General features: G+C 37.8%; 1 protein-coding gene across 3 annotated transcripts in view; it reads left to right on the top strand.

Annotated features, from left to right (window-relative positions):
- The window catches only part of ZC3H12B (zinc finger CCCH-type containing 12B), a 605,593-nt gene that overhangs the window by 540,016 nt on the left and 44,269 nt on the right, over positions 1-21,308 (top strand). For 2 of the 3 annotated variants that reach the window (XM_070784196.1, XM_070784198.1), the window contains one exon: positions 8,038-8,802. In XM_070784196.1, the coding sequence (XP_070640297.1) occupies positions 8,195-8,802 (608 nt within the window). In that variant the 5' untranslated portion in view covers positions 8,038-8,194. Of the gene's footprint in view, positions 1-4,693; positions 4,883-8,037; positions 8,803-21,308 lie in introns of those variants that run through there. The other variant, XM_070784197.1, reaches the window with a different exon arrangement.

Raw genomic sequence — 21,308 nt, 5'->3', positions numbered from 1 at the left:
TCTCCACTCCTACCAGCACCACTATAAGCACCATAAGATCAGAATTCTTGTCCGTTTTTACACCCCAGCAGCTAACATGCCTCCTGGAGCATTCAGTTCAGTTCAGTTCAGTCGCTCAGTCGTGTCCAACTCTTTGCGACCCCATGAATCACAGCACGCCAGGCCTCCCTGTCCATCACCAACTCCCAGAGTTCACCCAGACTCATGTCTATCGAGTCTGTGATGCCATCCAGCCATCTCATCCTCTGTCGTCCCTTCTCCTCCTGCCCCTAATCCCTCCCAGCATCAGAGTCTTTTCCAATGAGTCAACCCTTCGCATGAGGTGGCCCAAGTACTGGAGTTTCAGCTTTAGCATCATTCCTTCCAAAGAAATCCCAGGGATGATCTCCTTCAAAATGGACTGGTTGGATCTCCTTGCAGTCCAAGGGACTCTCAAGAGTCTTCTCCAACACCACAGTTCAAAAGCATCAATTCTTCGGCTCTCAGCCTTCTTCACAGTCCAACTCTCACATCCATCCATGACCACAGGAAAAACCATAGCCTTAACTAGACGAACCTTTGTTGGCCAAGTAATGTCTCTGCTTTTGAATATGCTATCTAGGTTGATCATAACTTTCCTTCCAAGGAGTAAGCATCTTTTATTTTCATGGCTGCAATCACCGTCTGCAGTGATTTTGGAGCCCCAAAAAATAAAGTCTGCCACTGTTTCCACTGTTTCCCCATCTATTTCCCATGAAGTGATAGGACCAGATGCCATGATCTTTGTTTTCTGAATGTTGAGCTTTAAGCCAACTTTTTTACTCTCCACTTTCACTTTCATCAAGAGGCTTTTTAGTTCCTCTTCACTTTCCGCCATAAAGGCCAGCACTAAATAGATGCCAATTAATTAATTAGTCTGAAAATTACTCCAAGTATTATATCTTTCTTGAATTCTTCATTATCCCTTTAACCACCACCCCTATCTCCCACCCTACTGATAAAACTGAACATTCCTTCTTCTGTATATCAATGAAAATTTTCAAGTAACTTGAAGGACCAAAATACATCTCTGTTTTCCCAGCATATCGTCAGTTCATGCCTATTGTCCTGAGATAATTATCAATGATGCTTCTTCATTCTCAAAAGTGTCCCAACCTGGACTATATTTGAGATGATATCTCTCTATAGAATTGTGTTTCAGCATTTCCTAGAGCCACTTACAGCTATTTTTTAGATTAGTTTAAGAGTTCTTTGAAGGCAGGATCAGTTCTGATCTCTCCTTCTAGACCTGGGGCTTACCACAGTGCCTGTCAACCAGTTACTATTCTTTTAAATGAAAACACTTTCCTGGTATCTTTGCCTTAAAAAAGTTTGCATTGTAAGACAAAATAAACACAGAAATCACATGACACTTACATACCTACATGAGTTTTAGGACAGATACCAGCATTTCTTTTTAAAAGTTGCTTCAGGTTTTAAAAGGTAATCAAAGTTTATGTCTACCAAGTAATTTATTTCTCTTCTACCTTAGATTATTGAATAGGAAACTCACAGTAATAACTAGACATTTGATCTGCTAGCTAACAGCAGTCAAATTTATCTTTTACAGATACTTTTCATTGGCCAGGAAAAATATACATTTAGTCGTATAAACTGTTGCTTTTAAATTCCTTTGGATCTTTGAATAAATTCAGGGGAAATTTTTTCAATTCCCCATGTGCACTAGAAATTATTTTCAAGAGAGTAAGTCAGTAGCAAAAATGGAACTTGTAAAGCAAGTAGGCTTTAAAATTGATAACAGTAGATGAATGGAGATGTAACAGTGAAATGAATGTCTATGCATCTATACTAAGCAAAAAATTAAAAGAAATTAATGGTAATATAATCTTTAGAGAAGTCACTATATGCTGCCTAAATGTCAGTTCTGAGATGCCAATTCTGTGTGCATATGTTTTTTCCAAATGTTACTCTACTAAGATATGCAGTTATCCATATTAATCTTAGATAAAGCTGCTGGTGACTTTTTCTTCTTGTTTATATGAGCAGTATTGAGATGTTACTGGAAAATCCTAGTACACCAGTTACAGATAGTCTGGTTTAAATTAGTGAGCACAGCTACTATCTGAAAGAGTTTTTCAGTGCTCACAGGTCTATATAGTCTTGTCTCACTGTCAGTATCTTCTTTGCTTTTTTAAAACCAAACTCCCGGTGGTTTCTATTGTGCTCTTTGCATATACTGAGAACCTACTATGTTCTGTTCACTTTTCTAAGCACTTTCCTTATTCATTTGATGAAATCCTTGTTCTGTGAAGTAACTATCAATATCCTCAATTCATATATGAGGAAACTGAGGCTCGAGGTAAGTGAAACATCTTGACCAGATTACAACTCAAACCTAAGGGGACAGATGATGTAGCTGAAAGAAGTTTAGAAATAAAATTGCCCCTTGACCCTAATCTATAAGTAATGTTATTTTAAAATATTCTAGTTTCTCATGCAAATTGAGTTGATTTTATCCTTTTTACAGTATAACAAATACAATTACAATAGATAAAAGAGGGTACAGATACAACTCATGAGTATGAACACAACTTTTTCCTTAACTGAAGCACACATCTCTATTTGTGACCTTTATAACCAGCTTCAATTGCTTGAAAACAATTTTAGTGATTTTCCATTGTCTCCAGTAGATAGGGACCCTGATATTTTGCAAAAAAAAAATGTGATGCTAGAGAAGTTGTCCTCTTCAGGAGTGGAGCTCAGCTTTAGTAAGAATGTGTGTGTGTGTGTGTGTGTGTGTGTTAGTCAGACATGTCCAACTCTTTGTGACCCCATGGACTGTAGCCCGCCAGGCTCTTCTGTCACAGAATTCTCCAGACAAGAATACTGGAGTGAGTTGCCATTCCCTTCTCCAGGGGATCTTCCCGATCCAGGGATGGAACCCAGATCTCCTGCATTGCAGGCAGATTCTTTACTGTCTGAGCCACCAGAGAAGCACAACAAGAAGAATATGGTGTGATATTTGGAAATTTTACCTGACACCGACTTCCCTGTAGCTCAAACAGTAAAGAGGAAGTGCAGGAGACCCAAGCTCGATCCCTGGGTCAGGAAGATCCTCGGGAGAAGGGAATGGCAGTCCACTCCAGTATTCTTGATTGGAGAATCCCACTGACAGTGGAGCCTGGTGAGCTACAGTCCATGGGGTCGCAAAGAGTCAGATATGACTGAGCAACTGACACTACCTGACCTAAAAGAAGAAAGAGTTCTTTGAAGGACGTATATGTTTCTCTACCCTATTGAAATGCCATGTTTCCCTTCCTTCAAGTTTTTGTGATAAGCAGTTAAATTTGGCTATGATTTTTGTTGGAGAGGGGAGGAATTAAAGCACTATGACCATCACTGAAAATTTTGTGTCTAGAATTAGTAGAGAAATAGAGATTCTTAGGAGTCTCTGTAGCACAATGGATAGCACTTTGGATTTATAGAAACTATATTTTTTTTTACATAAGCTGGGTGCAAATATTTTTTATTGAAATATAGGTGATGTGCAATATTATTAGTTCCAGGTTTACAACATAGTGGTCTGATATCTAAATACATTACAAAATGATTACCCTAAAAAGTCTTGTAACCATTTGACACCATACAAAATTATTACAGTATTATTAGTTATATTCCTTATGCTGTATATTAGACTTATTTATTTTATTGTTGGAATAATAAATTCAATAAATAATAACAAATAATAAATCTTAATCCACTTCACCTATTTCACCCAACCCCTCACTCCCACAACCCCACTCCAAGCAGCAACCATCAGTTTGTTCTCTGATCTATAATTCTGTTTCTGTTTTGTTATGTTTATTCATTTGTTTTGTTTTTTAGATTCCACATGTAAGTGAAATTTACAGTATTTGTCTTTCTCTGTCTGTCTGACTTATTTCACTTAATACCCTCTAGGGAATTCCCTGGAGGTACAGTGGTTAGAATTCTGTGTTTTCACTGCCAAGGTCCCAGGTTTGATTCCTGGTTGGGGAACTAAGATCCCACAAGCTGCACTGCAAGGCAAAAACAAACAAAACCTAATACCTTCTAGGTCCATTCATGTTGTCTTAAAAGGCAAGATTTCTTTCTATTTTATAGCTGAATTATATTCCATTGTTTGTGTGTATGTACATATATATCTCCCAGATATTTTTATCCATTCATCTATTGATGGATACTTAAATTTATTTCATATCTTCGTTACTGTAAATAATGCTGCAATGAACATAGGGGTGCATATATCTTTCTGAGTTGGTGTTTTTGCTTACTTTATATCCATAAGTGGGAATACTGGTGGTTTTATTTTTAATTTTTTGAAGAACCTGCATGATATTTTCCATATTGCCTGTGACAATTTACATCTACACCAATAGTACAGGAGGGTTCCTTTTTCTCCACATCCTCATCAACACTTGTTATGCATTTCAATGATAGCCATTCTGACAGGTGGGAAGTGATATTGTTTTGATGCATTTCACTGATGATTAATGAAGTTAAACATTTTTTCATGTCTCAGAGATTGGCCATCTGTATGTCTTCTTTGGAGAAATGTCTACTCAGGTCCTCTGATATTTAATCAGAAAGTTTGGGGGGTTTTTTGTTATTGAGTTGTATGAGTTATTTATATATTGTGGATATTAAGCCTTTATCAAACATATTATTTTCAAATATCTTATCTTATTTAGTAGGTTGCTTTCCTTTCATTGATAATTTCCTTCACTATGTAAGCACTTTTTAGTCTGATGTAGTCTCATTTGTTTATTTTTTTTTTTTTCTTTTGTTGCAGGATTGTAAGGACACGCCAAAAAACTGTTGCTAAGACTGATGGCAAGAACATACTGCCTATGTTTTATTTTAGGTATTCTATGGTTTCAGGTCTTACACTTTAATCTTTAATCAATTTTGAATTTATTTTTCTATGTAGTATAAGAATTTAGTCCAGTTTGATTCTTTTACATACAGGTATTAAATTTTTCCCAACACCATTTTAATTTATTTTTAATTGAAGTATAGTTGCTTTACCATGTTGTGTTGGTTTCTGTTACACAACAACGTGAATTAGCTATAAGTATACCTATATCTCCTCCCTCTTGAGCCTCCCTCTGCCTCGCCCCAATGCCAGCCCTCTAGGTCATCACAGGGCATTGAGCTGAGTTCCCTGTGCTATACAACTGCTTCTCACTTGCTAACTATTTTGCACTTGATATTGTATATATGTCAGTGCTGCCTTCTTAATTCATCCCACTCTCTCCTCCCCAACACCATTTATTGAAGAAGCTCTCTTTTCCCCATTGTATATTCCTGTCTCCTTTGTCATAAATTAATTGATCCTATAGGCATTGGCTTATTTGGGGGCTCTCTCCCATTGATTTGTGTGTCTTTTTGTACCAATTTACATACTGGTTTAATTACTATAGCTTTGCAGTAAAGTTTTAAGTAAAGGAGTGTGATACCTCCAGGTTTTTTTTTTTTTTTTTTCCCCTCAAAATTACTTTGACTATCCAGGGTCTTTCATGGTTCTATATAAACTTTAGAATTATTTGTTCTAGTCCTGTGAAAACTGCTATTGATGCTTTGATTGAGATTGCATTGAATCTGTAGATCACTTTGTGTAATATGGATGTCTTAACAATATTAATTCTTCTAATCCATGAGCAAGGTATATCTTCTATTTGTTTGTGTATTCTTCAATTTCTTTTGTCAATGTCTTATCCTGTTCAGAGTACAGGCTTTTCACCACCCCAGTTAAATTTATTCCTAGGTATTTGATTCTGTTTGATACAATTATAAGTGGGATTTAAAATTTTTCTTTCTGATAGATGGTTTTTCTTGTATATAAAAACTACAGATTTCTGCATATTAATTTTGTATCTTGTAACTTTAGTGAATTCATTTATCAGATATAATAGTTTTTGTTTTTTTTTTTTTTTTGGTGGAGTCTTTAGGGTTTCTGTATATAGTATCATGTCATCTGCAAGAAGTTTGACTTCTTTCTTTCTAATTTGGATTACTTTCATTTCTTTTTCTTGTATAATTGTTGTGATTAAAACTTTCAGTACTCTGAGAGTGAGCAATCTTATCTTGTTCCTGATCTTAGAGGAAGTGTTTTCTGAATTTCACAATTGAGTATATTGTTGGTTGTAGGGGCATATAAGGCCTTTATTATGTTTAGGTATGTTGCTTCTATTCCCACTTTCTGGAGAGGTTTTATTGTAAACAGACGCTGCTGCTGCTGCTAAGCCACTTCAGTCATGTCCGGCTCTGTGTGAACCCATAGACGGAAGCCAACCAGGCTCCCCCGTCCCTGGGATTCTCCAGGCAAGAACACTGGAGTGGGTTGCCATTTGCTTCTCCAATGCATGAAAGTGAAAACTGAAAGTAAAGTTGCTCACCTGTGTCCGACTCTTAGCGGCCCCATGGACTGCAGCCCAACAGGCTTTGCCATCCATGGGATTTTCTAGGCAAGAGTACTGGAGTGGGGTGCCATTGCCTTCTCTGAAACAGACGCTACATTTTGTCAAAAGCTTTTCCTAAATCAATTGAAGTGACCATATGATTTTATTCTATTTGTTAATGTGGTGAATCACAATGATTTGCGGATATTGAAAGATCTTTGCATCCCTTTGAAAAATACTTTTGAATCATGGTGTGTGAACCTTCTAACTTACTGTTGAATTTAGTTTGGTAATACTTTGTTGAGTGTTTTTGCATTTATGTTTATCAGTGATGTTTGCCTGCAATTTTCTTTTTTAGATTATCTTTGTCTATTTTTTTTTTTTTTTTAATCAGGGTAATACTGGCTTGAAAGCAGCATTGAAGGCATTTTCTCCTCTTCAATTTTTGAAATAGTCTGAGGAGAGGCAGTAGCTCTTTTTTAAATGTTTGGTAGAATTTATCTGTGAAGCCATCTCGTGTTAGACTTTTGTTTGTTGAAAAGTTTTAAATTACAGATTTAATTTCATTCCTGGCAATTGGTTTGTTTGTATTTTTATCTATCTCTTCCTGATTAGTCTTCGGAGACTGTATTTCTAAGAATTTATCCATTTCTCTTAGGTTGTCCATTTTTGGAGCATATATTTGTTTATAGTAATTTTCTTGTTATTTTTTGTATTTTTGTGTTGTCAGTTGTAATTTTTTTTTTCATTTATGATTTTATTTATCTAGGCCTTCTCTTTTTTGATGTGTCTGTTACTCACTCAGTCGTGCCCAACTCTTTGAGACCCCATGTACTCTAGCCCACCAGGCTCCTCTGTCCATGTGATTCTCTAGGCAAGAATACTGGAGTGGGTAGCCAGTCCCTTTTCCAGGGGACCTTCCTGACCCAGGGATCGAACCTGGGTCTTCCACATTGTAGGCAGATTCTTTACTATCTGAGCCACTGGGGAAACTTTCTGTTTGATTAGTTCTGGCTAACGGTTTTTCAATTTTGTGTATCTTTTCAAAGAACCAGCTCTTAACTTTCATTAATCTTTTCTATTGCTTTTTAGTTTATATTTCACTTATTTCTGCTTTAATCTTTATTATTTATTTCCTTCTACTAACTGTGGGTTTTGTTTGTTTTTCTTTTTCTAGTTCCTTTAACTTAGATTGGTTTGTTTGAGATTTTTCTTGTTTCCTGAGGTAGGCTTGAATCACTATAAACTTCCCTCTTAGAACTACTTTCCTGCAGCCCTATAGATTTCTGTGTCATTGTGTTAACATTTTTATCCCAAGATATTTTTTTTTATTTTATCTTTGATTTCTTCAATGACCCATTGGTTGTTTAGTAGTATGCTGTTTAGACTCCACATGTTTTTTTTTTTTCTTTTCTTTTAGTTGTTTTCCTTATAGTTGATTTTATAGTCTAATACTGTTGTGATCTGAAAAGACATTTGATATTATTTTGAGTCCAATCATTTTAAGCAGAAAAATATATCAGACAGCCTGTAGTTTCTTAGGAAGAAAGCACCATATTCTAAAATAATTTTCCATAAGTTTACTAAACATGATTATGATATGTGTGTTTATTTGTAGGAACTGGTAACATCTAAACATAACAAACCAAACAGGCAAACTATTGTGCTACCACTGCCACCACATTTTATGCAAAGGAATGCCAATGTACATGAATTCCAAGCAAGTTAAAAAGAAAAAAAAAGCTGATTAGACCTTAGATTGCCCATTGACCGGGATGACAGCCACCGCTGCAGTGGAAACACCAAAAATGAAGAAGAGTGCCTCCAAGGAAGAGAAGCAGCAGTCTAAGCAAGAGAATACAGAGCAGGGCAATGCTGATTCTGAAGAGTGGCTGGGCTGTGAGAGTGATCCTGAACAAATGAGCCTTAAAAAGAGCAACAGTGACAATAGATGCCAACTGGGAGATGTTCAATTGAATAAAAAGGATATCCTTTCTAAGCCACACCGTCAGCTATGTAGATCACCCTGCCTAGATCATCCAAGCTTCTCCCAGAGCAGCATTCTACATGATGGGAAGCTTGACTTGGAAAAAGAATACCAAACCAAGATGGATTTTGCTTTAAAGTTGGGTTATGCAGAGGAACAGATTCAATCAGTGCTGAACAAGCTGGGTCCAGAATCGCTTATTAATGATGTATTGGCAGAGCTTGTCAGACTTGGGAACAAAGGTGATTTGGAAGGGCAAGTCAACTTGAATCTGTTAGGGCCTCGAGGGCCCAGCTCCAGAGAGATCACAAGCCCTGAGCTGTCTCTTGAAGATGAAATAGACAACAGTGACAATTTGAGGCCAGTTGTCATAGATGGAAGTAATGTGGCAATGAGGTAAGACTGGTATATTTTCTTTCTCTTTCTTTAAAACTGCCTTGACCTCATAGAAATTGGCTTCCTTTACAATATGGGAGGCCCTTAGTTGTCTGTGATTTGTGTTCCTCTTGATGGAAAGATGCTAAAATGATCCTGACTGACCTTTTATATTGCCTTTGAAATCGTTGCCAGCTTGTTTTCAGGTGTTCTGAAAGCACCTTAGACATCAGTGATACTTCAGAGGAGATGTAACCAATCAGCATTTGTTCCTCTTGAGGTCCCCTCTCCCACCTCTACTTGGCTAAACAAATCATCCGGAAAATAATGCTTTTATCATGTCACTTGGGGGCTTACTTGGGAGCTTTCAGTAATTCAAAATTTCCAAGCTTACCTCAAATTTGTATCCCTTTGCTTGACTTTGTGATTTGATCTTTCCTTTCTCCCACTTGATTACAATTCTCATGCATATTGCATTTATATTAATCTCTTTAACAAACTCCATGTAAATTGTGATGATTCCTACCCCCAGTACATGGGTGTATGTCATTTTCCAGTCTAGGAGTGATCACCTCCTTATTTCTATACCCTTCAAGTTGTATTATAACCGCAAGTACCATTATGACTTTTCTCATCCCAATGATTGTCTCTGAGCTGAAGTAACATGGTAGACTGAATAATCGTCCCCTAATGAAGTCCACATCCTAATCCTTAGAATCTGAGAATATATTTTCTTACATGATAAAAAGCAACTTTGCAAATATGATTAAGCTAATGACCTTGAGATGGGGAAAATTATCCTGTATTTTATGGTGGGCTCAATGTAACCTCAAGGGTCCTTATAAGAGGGAGGGAGGCAACAGGCTCAGAATGAATAGTAGGTGATTTGATGACAGAAATAAGAAGTTGGAGAGAGGTAAGAAAGAGACTGTGAACCAAGGAATGTGAGCAACCTCCAGAAACTGAAGAAGTTAGGGAAGTATTCTTCTTTGCAGCTGTCAGAAAGAACACAGCTTTGCCAATATCTTGATTTTTCAGGCAAAAATACTGAAGTGTTCTCAATACTGGAGAGTATTCTCAACCCAGGGATCTTCTTGACACAGGGAATGAACCTGCATCTCCTATGTCCCCTGCATTGCAGACAGATTCTTTATCTCCTGAGCCAGTGAGTGAAAGTTGTTCAGTCGTGTCTGACTCTTGGCGACCCCTAGAGTAGGTAGCCTTTCCCTTCTACAGGGGATCTTCTCAACCCAGGGATTGAACTCAGGTCTCCCGCATTAGAGGTGGATTCTTTACCAGCTGAACCAGAAGGGAAGCACAAGAATACTGAAGTGGGTAGCCTATCCCTTCTCCAGGGGATCTTCCTGACCCAAGAATCAAACCGGGGTCTCCTGCATTGCAGGCGGATTCCTTACCAACTGAGCTATGGGTTCCCTGATACCACATACAAAAATTAAGAAAAAATGAATTAAATACCTAAATGTAAGACCATAAGCCATAAAATTTCTAAAGGAAAATATAGGCAGAACACTTTTTGACATAAATCATAGCAATATGCTTTTAAACCTGTCTCCTAAAGCAAAGGAAATAAAAGTTAAAGTAAACAAATGGCACGAAATTAAACTTGAAAGCTGTTGCATAACAAAGGAAACCTTTGACAAAATTAAAAGAAAACCTACTGAATAGAAGAAAATATTTGCTAGTGATATGACTGTTAGGATTAATGTCCAAAATGCATAAACAGTGCATACAATTCAATATTAAAAAAAAAAAAAGCCAAACAATTCAATTTAAAAATGAGCATAAAACTTGAATAGATATGTTTCCAAAGAAGACATACAGATGGCCAATAGGCACATGAAAGGATGCTCAATATTGCTAATAATCAGGGAAAGGCAAATCAAAACTATGGTGAGACATCACCTCACACATGTCAGAATGGCTACTGTCAAATAGATCACAAAAAATAACAAGTGTGTTGGTGAAGATGTGGAGAAAAGAGAGCCCTACTGTACTGTTGGTGGGAATGTAAAGTGGTATAGCCATTATAAAAAGAGCAAGGATATTTTTCAAGAGAGTAAAAATAGAACTATTATATGATCCAACTATTTCATTCCTGTGTATATATCTGAAGGGAACAAAAACACTGATTTGGAAAAAAAAAAAAAAAATATATATATATATATATATATATATATATATATATATATATATATGCAGCCCAATGTTCACAGTAGCATTATTTACAATAGCCAAGATATGGAAGCAAACTTAATTTCCATAAGCTGATTACTCAGCCATAAAAAAGAATGAAAATTGACTATTTGCAACAGTATGGCTGAATCTAGAGTGTATTATGCTTAGTGAAAAAGTCAGACAGAGAAAGGCAAATACTGTATGCTATCACTTATATGTGGAATCTAAAAAATAAAATGGAATATAACAAAATGGAAACAGACTCAAGTATATAAAGAACACACTAGTGGTTACTACAGGGAAGAAAGATGGAGGATAGGCCAAATAGGGTTAAGATATTGAGAGGTAACTTAGATGAAGGCTCTTATGACAGATTTGTTTTCTTTTTTTTTACTTTTTTAATTTTATTTTATTTTTAAACTTTAAAATATTGTATTAGTTTTGCCAAATATCGAAATGAATCCTCCACAGGTATACATATGTTCCCCATCCTGAACCCTCCTCCCTCCCCATACCATCCCTCTGGGTCATCCCAGTGCACCAGCCCCAAGCATCCAGTATCGTGCATCAAACCTGGACTGGCGACTCATTTCATACATGATATTATACATGTTTAAATGCCATTCTCCCAAATCTTCCCACCCTCGCCCTCTCCCACCGAGTCCATAAGACTGTTCTATACATCAGTGTCTCTTTTGCTGTCTCGTACACAGGGTTATTGTTACCATCTTTCTAAATTCCATATATATGCATTAGTATACTGTATTGGTGTTTTTCTTTCTGGCTTACTTCACTCTGTATAATAGGCTCCAGTTTCATCCACCTCATTAGAACTGATTCAAATGTATTATTTTTAATGGCTGAGTAATACTCCATTGTGTATATGTACCACAGCTTTCTTATCCATTCATCTGCTGATGGACATCTAGGTTGCTTCCATGTCCTGGCTATTATAAACAGTCCTGAGATGAACATTGGGGTGCTGGTTTATTTCCTTTTACCAGATGATGCAAATCAGCTAGAACACAAGTTTTCTTTTTGTTTCAGTTGTCAAGAAACCCAGAAAGCATGTAATGCATGACTACAGCAACAGAAAGTCAAGGAAGACCATACATTTAGTTCTTCCTTTTATGTACGGTGGGCTTCCCTGGTGGCTCAGAGGTTAAAGCGTCTGCCTTCAATGCAGGAGACCTGGGTTTGATCCCTGGGTCAGGAAAATCCCCTGGAGAAGGAAATGGCAACCCACTCCAGTATTCTTGCCTGGAGAATCCCATGGATGGAGGAGCCTGGTGGGCTGCAGTCCACAGGGTCGCAAAGAGTCAGACACGACTGAACAACTTCACTTCACTTCAGTGCTATGTATAAAATAAATAACACACAAGGATATATTTTACATCACAGAAAAATATAGTCAATATTTTATATAAAAAAAACTTTGCTGATGTTCAGTCACTAAGTCATGTCCAACTCTTTGCAACCCCACGGACTGCAGCACAGCAGGCTTCCCTGTCCTTCACTATCTCCTGGAACTGGCTCAAATTTATATTCATTGAGTCACTGATACTATCTATTGAATGGCTATGTTGCACACCTGAAACTATTATAGTATTGTAAGTCAATTGTACTTTAATAAAAATAAAAAATATAATATTTGAAGAAAGGATTCTGTAAATGTATTCCCTGCTATTAGAAATTATGTCGTGTTCTTAATGACATTAATGGCCACATACTATATTGCAGGAGCATTGGAGTCAGATTTTAATACAGTCATTTATAACTTGTGTGGCCTTGGGTAGTTATTCAATCTCTGAACTCAACCTCTGCTCATCTGCAGGCTAAATCAGAATATGCAAAGTACTTGGCACAGAATAGATTAAAAATATTAGTTTTATTTTATTCATTTGAAGCCAGAAAATGTAAGTTCTCACTTTGTACATATTATCTATAACAAGTGTTCCCAAGTCATTTAACCTTGCTGAACTCTAATTTTCTCATCAGTAAAATACAGTTTTTATGAAGATTATACAGAACTGTATATTAAAATGTACCTTCAGATAGCCTGCTAAGCAATTCCTGCTAAATATTCCATGTATGGCTCAAAACACTTGCCCCCATCCCCAGAGATGTGGAAACATCCAGTACTGTGCTATGTGCTCTGGGAAAAAATAGGGACACATAAAATAAGGTCCAGCCCTCAAAGACAATGGGATAATCAAATGAAAAACCTGATAGTATAAGATGCTCTGATTGTTTACGGTGCCAGAGAATGCTTTAATTTCATTTTCTTACATATAGCTGTCCAGTTTTCCCAGCATCACTTATTGAAGAGACTGTCTTTTCTCCATTGCATATCCCTGCCTCCTTTATTGCAAATTAATTGACCATAAGGTATGGGGATTTTTTTCTGGGCTCTATTCTGTCTCATTAAGCTATGTGTCTGTTTTGGAACCAGTAACATACTCTTTTGATTACTGCAGTTTTGTAGCATATTCTGAAGCCAGAGCACATGACTACTCAGCTTTGTTCAATCTCAAGTTCTTTGCATCTTTGAGGTATATTTTGTTCATACAAAATTTAAAATTGTTTTTTTTTCTGTGAAAAATTCCTTTGGTGTATTGTTAGGAACTGCATTGAAACTGTAGATTACATTGGATATTACAGTCACTTTAACAATATTAATTCTTAGTGAGAAATAGATTTAAGGGACTAGATCTGATAGAGTGCCTGAGGAACTGTGGACAGAGGTTTGTGACATTGTACAGGAGACAGGAATCAAGATCATCCCCAAGAAAAAGAAATGCAAAAAAGCAAAATGGCTGCCTGAGGAGGCCTTACAAATAGATGTGAAAAGAAGGAAAGCGAAAAGCAAAGAAGAAAAAGAAAGATATACTCATCTGAATGCAGAGTTCCAAAGAAAAGCAAGGAGAGATAAGAAAGCCTTCCTCAGTGATCAATGCAAAGAAATGGAGGAAAACAACAGAATGAGAAAGACTAGAGATCTCTTCAAGAAAATTAGAGATACCAAGGGAACATTTCATGCAAGATGGGCTCAATAAAGGACAGAAATGGTATGGACCTAACAGAAGCAGAAGATATTAAGAAGAGGTGGCAAGAATACACAGAAGAACTGTACAAGAAAAATCTACACAACACAGATAATCATGATGCTGTGATCACTCACACTCACCTAGAGCCAGACATCCTGGAATGGGAAGTCAAGTGGGACGTAGGAAGTATCACTATGAACAAAGCTAGTGGAGCTAGTGGAATTCCAGTTGAGCTATTTCAAATCTAAAAGATGATGCTGTGAAAGTGCTGCACTTAATGTCAGCAAATTTTGAAAACTCAGCACTGGCCACAGGACTGGAAAAGGTCATTTTTCATTCCAATCCCAAACAAAAGGCAATGCCAAAAAATGCTCAAACTGCTGCACAATTGCACTCATCTCACATGCTAGTAAAGTAATGCTCAAAATTCTCCAAGCCAGGCTTCAGCAATACGTGAACCATGAACCTCTAGATGTTCAAGCTGGTTTTAGGAAAGGCAGAGGAACCAGAGATCAAATTGCCAACATCCTTTGGATCATCAAAAAACCAAAGAGAGTTCCAGAAAAACATCTATTTCTGCTTTATTGACTATGCCAAAGCCTTTGACTGTGTGGATCACAAGAAACTTTGGAAAATTCTGAAAGAGATAGGAATACCAGACCACCTGACCTACCTCTTGAGAAACCTATATATATGCACATAAGGAAGCAACAGTTAAAACTGGACATGGAACAACAGACTGGTTCCAAATAGGAAAAGGAATACGTCAAGGCTGTATATTGTCACCCTGCTTATTGAACTTATATGCAGAGTACATCATGAGAAATGCTGGGCTGGAGGAAGCATAAGCTGGAACTAAGATTGCCAGGAGAAATATCAATAACCTCAGATACGCAGATGACACCACCCTTATGGCAGAGAGTGAAGAAGAACTAAAGAGCCTCTTGATGAAAGTGAAAGAAGAGCGTGAAAAAAGTTGGCTTAAAGCTCAACATTCAGAAAACTAAGATCATGTCATCTTGTCCCATCACTTCATGGCAAATAGATGGGGAAACAGTGGAAACAGTGGCTGACTTCATTTTTCTGGGCTCCAAAATCACTGTAGATGGTGATTGCAGCCATGAAATTAAAAGACACTTACTCGTTGGAAGGAAAGTTATGAGCAACCTAGGCAGCATATTAAAAAGCAGAGACAATACTTTGCCAACAAAAGTCCGTCTAGTCAAGACAATGGTTTTTCCAATGGTGATGTATGGATTTCAGAGTTGGACTATGAAGAAACCTAAGTGCCGAAGAATTGGTGCTTTTGAAGTGTTGTGTTGGAGAAGACTCTTGAGAGTCCCTTGGACTGCAAGGAGATACAATCAATCCATCCTAAAGGAAATCAGTCTGGGTGTTAATTGGAAAGACTGATGTTGAAGCTGAAGCTCCAATACTTTGGTGACCTGATGCGAAAAGCTGACTCATTGGAAAAGACCCTGATGCTGAGAAAGATTGAGGGCAGGAGGAGAAGGGGATGACAGAGGATAAGATGGCTGGATGGCATCACTGACTCGATGGACATGAGTCTGAGTGAACTCTGGGAGTTGGTGATGGACAGGGAGGCCTGACGTGCTGCAGATCATGGGGTCACAAAGATTCGGACACGACTGAGTGACTGAACTGAACTGAACTGAACTGAATTAAAAAACAGGGTGTATCTTTCAATCTGTTTGTGTTTTCCTCAATTTCTTTCATCATCTTATAGTTTTCTGAGCACATGGCATTTACCTTCTTAGGTAGCTTTCAGTTCAGTCGCTCAGTCGTGTCCAAATCTTTGTGACCCCATGATCCGCAGCATGCCAGGCCTCCCTGTCTATCACCATCCCCGGGAGTCCACCCACACCCACGTCCATTGAGTCGGTGATGCTATCTAATCATCTCATCCTCTGTCGTTCCCTTCTCGTCCTGCCCTCAATCTTTCCCAGCATCAGGGTCTTTTCAAATGAGTAATCTCTTCGCATCAGGTGGCCAAAGTATTGGAATTTCAACTTCAACATCAATCCTTCCAATGAACACCCAGGACTGATCTCCTTTAGGACGGATTGGTTGAATCTCTTTGCAGTCCAAGGGACTCTCAAGAGTCTTCTCCAACACCACAGTTCAAAAGAATCAATTCATCGGCACTCAGCTTTCTTCCTAGTCCAACTCTCACATCCATACATGACCATTGGAAAAACCATAGCCTTGACTAGCTGGTCCTTTGTTGACGAAGTAATGTCTCTGCTTTTTACTATGTTGCCTAGGTTTGTCATAACTTTCCTTCCAAGGAGTAAGTGTCTTCTAATTTCATGGCTGCAATCACCATCTGCAGTGATGTTGGAGCCCCCCAAAATAAAGTCTGACACTGTGTCCAATGTTTCCCCATCTATTTTCCATGAAGTTATGGGATCAGATGCCATGATCTTCGTTTTCTGAATGTTGAGCTTTAAGCCAACTTTTTCACTCTCCTCTTTCACTTTCATCAAGAGGCTCTTTAGTTCTTCTTCACTTTCTGCCATAAGGATAGTGTCATCTGCATATCTGAGGTTATTGATATTTCTTCCAGCAATCTTGGTTCCAGTTTGTGCTTCCTCCAGCCCAGCATTTCTCATGATGTACTTTGCATATAAGTTCAATAAGTAGGGTGAAAATATACAGCCTTGACGTACTCCTTTTCCTATTTGGAACCAGTCTGTTGTTCTATGTCCAGTTCTAACTGTTGCTTCCTGACCTGCATAGAGGTTTCTCAAGAGGCAGGTCAGGTGGTCTGGTATTCCTATCTCTTTCAGAATTTTCCAAAGTTTCTTGTGATCCACACAGTCAAAGGCTTTGGCATAGTCAATAAAGCAGAAATAGATGTTTTTCTGGAACTCTCTTTGGTTTTTTGATGATCCAAAGGATGTTGGCAGTTTGATCTCTGGTTCCTCTGCCTTTCCTAAAACCAGCTTGAACATCTAGAAGTTCACGGTTCATGTATTGCTGAAGCCTGGCTTGGAGAATTTTGAGCATTACTTTACTAGCATGTGAGATGAGTGCAATTGTGCAGCAGTTTGAGCATTTTTTGGCATTGCCTTTTGTTTGGGATTGGAATGAAAAATGACCTTTTCCAGTCATGTGATCACTGCTGAATTTTTCAAATTTGCTGACATATTGAGTGCAGCACTTTCATAGCACCATCTTTTAGATTTGAAATAGCTCAACTGGAATTCCACTAGCTCCACTAGCTTTGTTCATAGTGATGCTTCCTATGGCCCACTTGACTTCCCATTCCAGGATGTCTGGCTCTAGGTGAGTGTGAGTGATCACAGCATCATGATTATCTGGGTCGTGAAGATCTATTTTGTACAGTTCTTCTGTGTATTCCTGCCACCTCTTCTTAATATCTTCTGCTTCTGTTAGGTCCCTACCACTTCTGTCCTTTTTTGAGCCCATCTTTGCATAAAATGTTTCCTTGGTATCTCTAATTTTCTTGAAGAGATCTCTAGTGTTTCCCATTGTATTATTTTCCTCTATTTCTTTGCATTGATCACTGAAGAAGGCTTTCTTAACTCTCCTTGCTGTTCTTTGGAACTCTGAAATCAAATGGGTATATCTTTCCTTTTCTCCTTTGTTTTTTGCTTCTCTTTTTTTCACAGCTATTTGTAAGGCCTCCTCAGGCAGCCATTTTGCTTTTTTGCATTTCTTTTTCTTGGGGATGGTCTTGATCCCTGTCTCCTGTACAATGTCAAAAGCCTCCATCCGTAGTTCATCAGGCTCTCTGTCTATCAAATCTGGTCCCCTTAAATCTATTTCTCACTTCCACTGTATAATCATAAGGGATTTGATCTAGGTCATATTGGTAGCTTTATTTGGTAGATCTAGGTAGCTTTATCCCTAACTATTTTGTTCTTTTTGATGAGATGGTTAGTGAGATTGTTTCCTTAATTTCACTTTCTGAAAGGTCATTGTTAGTGTACAGAAATTTCACAGATTTTTTTTTTTTTTAATATGAATGGATGAACTGAGTAAAGCAGGCTGTTCCCATACGGTGCTGAGTCCTTTACTAGATTTTACCTCGTGCTTTTTTTGGAGGGCGGTAAGAACTCAATCCTAAAGGAAATCAACCCTAAGTATTCATCAGGACTAATGCTGAAGCTGAAACTCCAATACTTTGGGCACGATGCAAGGAGCTGACTCATTGAAAAAGACCCTGATGCTGGGAAAGATTGAAGGCAGAGTGAGAAGGGGCTGACAGAGGATAAGATGGTTGGATAGTATCACCGACTCAATGGATGTGAATTCGAGCAAACGCTGGGAGATGGCGAAGGACAAGGAAACCTAGCATGCTACAGCCCATGGGGTCGCAAAGAGTCGGGCATGACTCAGCAACTGAACAACAATTTTTTTATTAACAAGATTTTTTATATTAATATTTGTATCCTATAACATGACTGAATATATTTATTAGTTCTAGTGTTTTTTTTTTTTTTTTCTGGAGAATTTAATGTTTTGTTTATAGAGTATCTTTTGATTTAGAGTATTAATCCATTGACATTTAAAGTGATTACATGTAGGTATGTACTTATTGCCATTTCGTTACTTGTTTTCTGGTTATTTCTATAGTTCTTCTCTATTCCTGTCTTCTTGTAGTTTGATGATTTTTTAGTGGTATCCTTGTGTTCCTTTCTAGATTTTTGTGTATCTCTTGTAAGTTTTTGCTTTGAAGTTACCATGGGGTTCATATATATTGACATGTAACTATATGTACTTGTTTTTATACATAATTTTATTTGTAATATTATTTTTATAATAATTTTTTTTAATTTTAAATTAATTTATTTATTTTAATTTGATGCTCATTACTTTACAATATTGCAGTGATTTTTGCAATGCATTGACATGAATCAACCATGGGTGTACATCTGTTCACCATCCTGAACCCCCTTCCCACCTCCCTCCCCGTCCCATCCCTCAGGGTTATCCTAGTGCACCAGCCCTTAGCACCCTGTCCCATGCATCAAACCTGGACTGGTACTCTAATTCCCATGTGATAATATACATGTTTCAATGCTATTCCCTCAAATCATCCCACCCTTTCCTTTTCCCACAAAGTCAAAAAGTTTGTTTTTATATATGTATCTCTTTTGTTATCTCGCATATAGAATCATCATTACCATCTTTCTAAATTCCATATATATGTGTTAGTATACTGTATTGGTGTTTTTCTTTCTGACTTACTTCACTCGGTATAATAGGCTTCAGTTTCATCCACCTCATTAGAACTTATTTAAATGCATTATTTTTAATGGCTGAGTAATATTCCGTTGTGCATATGTAACACAGCTTTCTTTTCCATTCATCTGCTGATGGACATCTAGGTTGCTTCCATGTCCTGGCTATTATAAACAGTGCTGCGATGAACACTGGGGTACATGTATCTTTTTCAATTCTGGTTTCCTTGGTGTGTGTGCCCACGAGTGGGATTTCTGGGTCGTATGGCAGTTCTATTTCCAGGTTTTTAAGGAATCTCCACACTGTTCTCCATAGTGGCTGTACTAGTTTGCATTCCCACCAACAGTGTAAGCAGGCTTCTTTTTCTCTGCACCCTCCAGCCATTCTGACCAGCATGAGATGGCACCTCATTGTGGGTTTGATTTGCATTTCTCTGATAATGAGTGACGTTGAGCATCTTTTTATATATTTGTTAGCCATCTGTATGTCTTCTTTGGAGAAATGTCTGTTTAGTTTCTTGGCCCATTTTTTGATTGGGTTGCTTGTTTTTCTGGAATTGAGCTGCATGTACTGCTTGTATATTTTTGAGATGAATTCTTTGTCACTTGCTTTGTTTGCTATTATTTTCTCCCATTCTGAAGGCTGTCTTTCCACCTTGCTTATAGTTTCCTTTGTTGTGCAAAAGCTTTTACGTTTAGTTAGGTCCCATTTGTTTATTTTTGCCTTTATTTCCATTACTCTGGGAAGTGGGACATAGAGGATCCTCCTGTGATTTGTGTCGGAGAGTGTTTTGCCTATGTTTTCCTCTAGGAGTTTTATAGTTTCTGGTCTTGCGTTTAGATCTATAATCCATTTTGAGTTTATTTTTGTGTATGGTGTTAGAAAGTGTTCTAGTTTCACTGTTTTACAAGTGGTTGGCCAGTTTTCTCAGCACGACTTGTTAAAAGAGATTGTCTTTTCTCCGTTGTATATTCTTGTTTCCTTTGTCAAAGATAAGGTATCCATAGGTACGTGGATTTATCTCTGGACTTTCTATTTTGTTCGATTGATCTATATTTCTGTCTTTGTGCCAGTACCATACTGCCTTGATAATTGTAGCTTTTTAGTGTAGTCTGAAGTCAAGCAGGTTGATTCCTCCAGTTCCATTCTCCTTTCTCAAGATTGCTTTAGTTATTCAGATTTTTTTGTATTTCCATGCAAATTGTGAAATTATTTGTTCTAGTTCTCTGAAAAATACCTTTGGCAGCTTGATAGGGATTATACTGAATCTATAGATTGCTTTGGGTAGTGTACTCATTTTCACTATATTGATCCTTCTGATCCATGAACAAAACATATTTCTCCATCTCTTTCTGTCATCTTTGATATCTTCCATCAGAGTTTTATAGTTTTCTATATACAGGTCTTTTTTTTTTTTTTTTTTTTTTCAGTTCAGTTCAGTCACTCAGTCGTGTCCAACTCTTTGTGACTTCATGAATCGCAGCATACCAGGCCTCCCTGTCCATCACCAACTCCCAGAGTTCACCCAAACTCATGTGCATCGAGTTGGTGATGCTATCCAGCCATCTTATCCTCTGTCGTCCCCTTCTCCTCATGCCCCCAATCCCTCCCAGCATCAGAATCTTTTCCAATGAGTCAACTCTTCGCATGAGGTGGCCAAAGTATTGGAGTTTCAGTCTCAGCATCAGTCCTTCCAGTGAACGGATGGTCTCCTTTAGGATGAGCTGGTTGGATCTCCTTGCAGTCTCAAGAGTCTTCTCCAACACCTCAATTCAAAAGCATCAATTCTTTGGTGCTCAGCTTTCTTCACAGTCCAACTCTCACATCCATACATGACCAATGGAAAAACCATAGACTTGACTAGACGGAACTTTGTTGGCAAAGTAATATCTCTGCTTTTGAATATGCTGTCTAGGTTGGTCATAGTTTTCCTTCCAAGGAGTAAGCGTCTTTTAATTTCATGGCTGCAGTCACCATCTGCAGTGATTTTGGAGCCCCAAAAAATAAAATCTGACACTGTTTCTACTGTTTCCCCATCTATTTCCCATGAAG

The sequence above is a fragment of the Bos indicus genome, chromosome X, assembly GCF_029378745.1.
Source record: "Bos indicus isolate NIAB-ARS_2022 breed Sahiwal x Tharparkar chromosome X, NIAB-ARS_B.indTharparkar_mat_pri_1.0, whole genome shotgun sequence".
In the NCBI taxonomy this organism is placed as follows: Eukaryota; Metazoa; Chordata; class Mammalia; order Artiodactyla; family Bovidae; genus Bos; species Bos indicus.
The sequence above is the reverse complement of the archived record's forward strand: the minus strand, read 5'-3'. Positions and strand labels throughout refer to the sequence as shown.